This window comes from Salvia miltiorrhiza, chromosome 4 (genome assembly GCF_028751815.1).
Source record: "Salvia miltiorrhiza cultivar Shanhuang (shh) chromosome 4, IMPLAD_Smil_shh, whole genome shotgun sequence".
Lineage (NCBI taxonomy): Eukaryota > Viridiplantae > Streptophyta > Magnoliopsida > Lamiales > Lamiaceae > Salvia > Salvia miltiorrhiza.
The window spans coordinates 35,918,570-35,925,734 of record NC_080390.1 but is presented as its reverse complement, the minus strand read 5'-3'; the positions used below and the strand labels follow the sequence as shown (position 1 = coordinate 35,925,734).

General features: G+C 32.5%; 1 protein-coding gene across 1 annotated transcript; it reads left to right on the top strand.

Annotated features, from left to right (window-relative positions):
- Positions 1 to 4,232: 4,232 nt before the first annotated feature.
- LOC131021371 (uncharacterized) lies at positions 4,233 to 6,398 on the top strand. Its single transcript, XM_057950535.1, has one exon. The coding sequence runs from the start codon at positions 4,234 to 4,236 to the stop codon at positions 6,226 to 6,228; it is 1,995 nt and encodes a 664-aa protein (XP_057806518.1). The 5' UTR covers position 4,233; the 3' UTR covers positions 6,229 to 6,398.
- The last annotated feature ends 767 nt before the right edge of the window (positions 6,399 to 7,165 follow it).

Here is a 7,165-nt window from a genome sequence, read left to right as displayed (position 1 = left end):
TATATATTAACTCTAATTTCATTGTTTAATATATTTATTCATATATAATGTATTCTATGCAATTTTATGTTTTTTAGGGAAAAACATCTTCAATTGTTTTGACAACATATATATTACTTCATTTATAATATATTCTATGCATTTTTTTTTGTGCCTAACAACTTCAATTGTTTCTCCAACATAAATATTCCTTCATTATATATATATATATATATATATATATATATATATATATATATATATATATATCTTATAAAATTCATTTTTTATTACAATTTCACTAATTAATTAAACTTTATTTCATAGTTTTACAATAATTAGGGCGACATCGTTAGTCACACAGTAATGGTTCATTTTGTTAACATCATATCGATTATAATACTTTATTATAATTTATTCCAATAAAGTATATGTAATATAGTTTTTCGAGCAAAATCCCATCGCATGATTCAGTTGAAAAATTTCTGTTTCATTACTCACACTATAGTAGTTCATTTTCTTATTATTATACCGCTTTTAATAAAGTATATGTTATATAGTTTTTCGAGCAAAATCTCTACGTAGGATTGATTATACTGTATTTTTGCTTTCAACTTCACTAATTTATTTCAATTATATAATTAAACTTGATGAACGTTGAGTTTAATTATTTCGACTTCAATAAAATGTTATAATACATTGTCTTAAAGTATTTGTTATATAGTTTTCCAACCAAAATGACATCGTATTCACAATTATTTTTTCCGAACTTCGCTAATTTATTTCAATTAATTAATTAAAATTTATTTCCTATTGTTATATAGCATTTACTGAATTATTATAATACATTTAATCCAAGTATATGTTATTTATTTTTTCAATCGATGCCCCATCATATGATTCATTTTATTTTTTTGTCTAACGCTTCACTAATGCGGCTGAAGCTACCGGACAAGGTGGCAAAATATAACTCACATATTATTGAGGTCTCAGGTTCAAATCCACCAATTCTCTTTTTCTTGTATTTCGCTTTTTTTTTAAAAAATAATCTTCGAATTTTTTATTAAATATTTGAAAAAAATATAAAAATGAAAACAAATCTAGGAATACTTTGAAAGGAATCTCTAAATTAGTAGAAACAAATAAAATTAACATATAATTAGCAAAATAAAAAATAAAATAAATGTCGAAATAAATCTAGGATTATTTTATGAGAATCTCTAAATTAGCGGAATCAAATCAAAGATTATTTATTGGAGAATAAAAATCTCTAAATTAGTGGAAACAAATCAAAGATTATTTTAGGAGAATATCTAAATTAGTGAAAACAAATCAAATATTATTTTAGGAGAATATCTAAATTAGTGGAAACGAATCTTGGATTATTTTTAGAAGAATATCCAAATTAGTGGAAACAAATAAAAAAATATAATTTTTGAAAAAAACAAAAATTTCAGAAAAAATATTTTCGAAACAATAAAAAAATAATATGTGGAAACAATTTTTTTTTAAGAGAATCATAAAATTAGTGGAAACAAATAAATAAAACATAATTTTAGAATATAAATAAATAATTTAATCATCAATAAAAATAAATAATATTAATTTAAAAAAAAAGCTGGAAAATATAAGGAAACAAAAACCCGAAAAATTAGGAAACAAAAAAACCATAAATTTTGAATATCATAAAACAGAAAAAAAAAACAATAAAACAATATATCTAATAAAGAATAAATTAGTAAATCAATAAATCACTAAAACCGGCGGTTTTTTGGAGGTGTCTTGGACACCGAGTGTTCAAACCTCATTTCCGTTGATAAAAATAGCTAATGAATTGTTGTCGGATTTGATAAATTACTAGTACGCTCTCCCGTGCGATGCACGGGTTACGATTACACTAAAGCATCAATATAACTAAATTAATAGCCGTCATTTAATATAATAATTTTGGCTCGTAAAAGTCCAAATCGTATATTATTAAATTGTTATATAAATAAATAAATAATTTGTACACATAAATATATAATATTTTAAATTCTAATTTTAAGATATATAACTAATATTTTATTTACAAATTCATATTAAAATTAATACAAATTTCCTCCTCCTTAATTGCATTAAAAATTATTGTAGTTTAAATAATTATATTTAAAAATCATGTAAACTTTTTTAAAAGGAAAAAAATGACATATGCTTATGTTTGTCACCAATAAATGAAAATACAATGAAAATAGAGTACGATATTCAACATTATAGATAAATGAGAGCGAACAAAAATTAATTTTAATATTTTAATCGATCATAACCTAATAATCTCAAATTTAACATCCATTTGCATTATTTTTATAATAGAAATTACTGATTTTTTAAAAAGAATTATAAAAAAGATATAAAATTTGAAGGGAAAGTTTATGAGTAGAGAGAAAAATTGGAGGTAAACAAACTCCTCTTTTATATTCCCTCCGTCCCAATGAAAGCGGTGCGTATTCCTTTTTAAGTCGTCCCAACGAAAGTGGTGCATTTTCTTTTTTGGTAATAATTTTACACTACAAACAATGTGGCCTCACACACCTTTACACATTTTTACACTACAATCTTATTCTCTTTAAATTCCGTGGCGAAAAGAAGAGCACCGCTTTCGTTGGGACGGAGGGAGTATTATATATAGATTATTTCAATAATGGTGTTATTGATGAGTTGTAAGTTTATATGTGCCAAGTAATTTGAATAAATATGACAATATTTATCTTTATATGCATTTAAATTTTAATTTGTGTTGCTTTACAAACAAATATATTTTTTTTATCAATCGATTAGTGGAAAAACATGGGTTGAACATGATATAATTGTCATTCATTTTTAAATAATATACATGATCTTTTTAAATTTAAATAGACGTGCTACTATAAAATTAAGCAGTTCAATTTATTTTTTTATTTTTAAATAGTATCAATACTGATTCTCCAATTAATAATTTTTCAATGAGCCATTTTGATGCTTAATATATAGTAAATGTAAATCTAATTTAATATTTAATTAAAAATAGTAATAGTAGATATGTTAATACAAATAAATATAAAAAACAATACAAACATAATTAAAGATTTAATAAATTTAAACCATATCTGAAATATAATTTTTAAGATGATATAATTTATTATTCAACTATAAATTTATTTTAAATTAATTTAAATTCTACTTTAAAAATAATACTTTTAAATTGAAGAGCTTTGAAATGAGCTAATATGATTTTTAAAAAAATACTAACGTGACTTCAATATTAAAGAAAAAAGAGTGGGGAGTGGAGAGAGGAAAGAGGAGAGAGGAGAGAGGAATAAATTAATTTTATGATTTCAAACTATTATAACTTTTTTATGTTAATTTTTTTAAATATAATTTTTACATCAAATTAAAGATATTGTCATGATCTTTAATTTAACATCCATATTGAATATTTTTCACGAATCAAATTTGATGATTTCTAGAAAATAATCAAAAGGAAAAAGAGAAGTGAGATAAAATTTGGTAAAAATCATATAATGAAGATGGTGAGAGAACGTGTAAGATGAGAGAGAGTTAGGAGAGAGAAAGTGTGATAAAATGAGTGATAGAAGGAGAGAGAAAATCTGGCGGTCCACCAAAATTAAAGAGTTAATTACTAAATCTTTCTTGAACCTAAATCTATCTTCTTCTCCATTTTCCGGCGGGACAATTGCCCCAAATCAGACCCCAATTTCCTACCCCAATTTCCCCAAAACCAATCGCCCAAATCAGACCCCAATTTCTGGGAGAAAATTGAATCCTCAAGCACAAAAAAGAATACGTGACATTGTTAACAATGAGACTGAGGGAATATGATTTAAATCCACACGATAATTTTTTTTTTATAATCATTTTCTTAATAAGATTTTAGGTGGTAAATAATAAAAATAATTATAGTCGGTTCGTAACTTCCGCCGTTTTCTCCTTTTCCTTTTAATATTTTTTTTATCAAATCTGTTCATTCAGAAAAAAAAAGGAGAAAAAATTGGAGGCGGTTTTCTTTTTTAGTGAAATAAAAGAATAAAATAATGTTTTGTCTTCTGCGTGGCCTCCACGTAAAAATAAAATCTGTTCATTCAGAAAAAAAAAATGGAGAAAAAATTGGAGGCGATTTTCTTTTTTAGTGAAATAAAAGAATAAAATAATGTTTTGTCTTCTGCGTGGCCTCCACGTATGCCTATGCTATAAATCCTTGCTGCTTTCGCATTACAAATGTCAAAAACTCATCTACACTTATACAGAAAGAGAACTTCTAAAACCCCCCTTTTCACAATCATGGCTGCCGCTCTTCTCGTCGGGCCACCGGAGATCTATCAAAAACCACCCAAATCCACAACCGTGCCCGTCGATGTCGCCATGGAAGCCGACATCACCGCCTCCGCCGACGTCTCCGGCACGGGCGATGCATTCGTCGACCTTATGGTCGCAGAATTTAACAAAACAGCAACCTACGTACCCCCTCTGAGGGGACTGACGGAAAATCGATCTCCGACGTTTTTATCGACGGGAAATCCGTGTTTGGATTTCTTCTTCCATATCGTCCCAGACACGCCGCCGGAATCCCTCACCAACCGCCTCAAGCTCGCGTGGGATCAAGACCCGCTCAAGGCTCTGAAGCTCGTTTGTAATCTCCGCGGAGTCAAAGGCACCGGCAAATCCGATAAAGAAGGTTTCTACACCGCCGCGCTATGGCTACACGAGCACCACCCCAAAACCCTCGCCGGCAACGCGGCCGCTTTCGCCGATTTTGGCTATTATAAGGATCTGCTGGAGATCCTCTTCCGCGTTCTGGAAGGGGCCGAGGCGCGGAAATTGGCGAAAGCGATGGGAGAGCTCTGGAAATCTCGAACGCACAAGAGGAAATCTGGAATTCACAAGGGGAGGAAAAGAGGCGTCAGATTCCCAAGAGGCGTCAGATCCTCAACAGAGACGGCGCCGTTACACGGTGCAAAGAAATCGACCTCTGAGGAGAAGAGGATCGAGAGAGCGAAGAAGGTGGTAGAGAGGTTTAATGAGGACGCTAATTTCCAGTTCCTGCACGATCGCGTGTCCGATCTCTTCGCACAGCGGTTGAGATCGGATATGGAGATGCTGAAATTGGGGAAGTTGAACAAAATCAGCCTCGCCGCGAAATGGTGCCCCTCTCTGGATTCGTCGTTCGACAAAATAACCCTGCTGTGTGAAACCATCGCGAAGAAGGTGTTTCCGAGGGCGGAATATGCAGAGTATGAAGGCGTGGAGGAGGCGCATTACGCGTATCGCGTGAGGGATCGTTTGAGGAAGGAGGTGCTCGTACCGCTGCGGAAGGCGCTGGAGCTGCCGGAGGTTTACATTGGAGCCAACGATTGGGGCTCTCTGCCTTACAACAGAGTGGCATCTGTGGCTATGAAAACATACAAGAGTAAATTCTTTAAGCACGATGAAGAAAGGTTCAAGGAGTATCTTGAGAAAGTGAAGTCCGGCAAAGCCAAGATCGCTGCAGGCGCATTGCTTCCTCATGAGATAATCGCGTCGTTGAATGACGAAGACGACGGCGGTGAAGTCGCGGAGCTTCAGTGGAAGAGAATGGTGGAGGACATGGCCAAGGTTGGGAAATTGAGCAATTGCCTTGCAATCTGTGATGTTTCCGGGAGCATGTGTGGGATCCCGATGGAGGTTTCGGTGGCGCTAGGAGTTCTGGTGTCGGAGCTGAGCGATGAGCCATGGAAGGGGAAGCTAATCACCTTCAGCGCAAACCCTCAGCTCCAGAGAGTGAGAGGGGAAAGCTTGAAAGAGAAGACTGAGTTTGTGAGAAGAATGGAGTGGGGGATGAACACTGATTTCCAAAAGGTGTTTGATGTGATACTGAAAATGGCCGTGAAGGGGAAGTTGAAGGCGGAGGAGATGATAAAGAGGCTGTTTGTGTTTAGCGACATGGAATTCGATCAAGCTTCGATGAATCCGTGGGAGACGGATTATAAGGCGATCGTGAGGAAGTACAAAGAAAAGGGATACGGAGAATGTGTGCCGGAGATTGTGTTTTGGAATTTGAGGGATTCGAGGGCGACGCCGGTGCCGGCGAACCAGCCGGGGGTGGCGCTTGTGAGCGGCTTCTCCAAGAATCTGATGAAGATATTTCTTGAGGAGGGTGGAGTGATGAATCCGGTGGCGGTGATGGAAGCTGCGATTGCTGGTAAGGAATATGAGAAGCTAGTTGTGCTGGATTGATAGATAGGATGTAAGTTTGAGATACCTATATATAATTATAAAAAAGTATGAGGTTGGATCTTTCTTTGCTGTGCGAAGAAATTGATTACTGGATGCTTTTTTTTTTCTGCCTCTAGTTCTTTGATTTTGATGGATTTAATCATGAATTACATGTCCTCGTTTTTTTAGCACGACTGATTTCAGCCATTTTCCCCTTCTCTGTAAATAAAATGAAGAAGATAAGATCAACCATTTCCCTTTGAAAGAGTGAGTGTGAATTTGCTATATTAAAATATTATAAATTAATTCATTATTTATTACTGAAGAAATTCTAGTAATAACAATTAATAAAGGTAATGTTTTTAAAAATATTATATTTCTTTATATTACTTTTTATCATAATAACAATTATTTTGTAATAAATAAAATATCGAAAAATAAAATAAAAAAATATTGTAAAAGAAAAAGCAGAAAACAAAAAAAAATTTAAAAAGAAACAGTAAAAAACGCAAAGAAAGAAAAAAACAAAAGAAAAAACTGAAATGGAAAAAGATGAAAAAGAAACAGCAAAAAATGTAAAAATAAAAAAAGAACAAAAAAAACAAACTAAAAATGATAAAGGGAAGGGAAAATTGCACCTAAATACACCAACTTTGCCGAAAATCCATATTTGACACGAACTTAGGATTTTACATTTTAATACACCAATTTAATAAGTTGTTCAATTTTGACTTAATTTTCATTTCCGGCGACCGCATTTACAGACGTGGCACTTACGTGTCACGAACTTATCCAGCGTGGCTACATGACGACGTCGTTTTGTTTTTCTGAATTTTAAAAAGGGTTTACTCATAAAATGATGTCGTTTTGACCATCGTTTACTATACCCCTCATGCAACGTTTCAGATTCTTCATTCTCACTTCACTTTTCTCCTCTGATCAACCCTTGTCTTCGCTC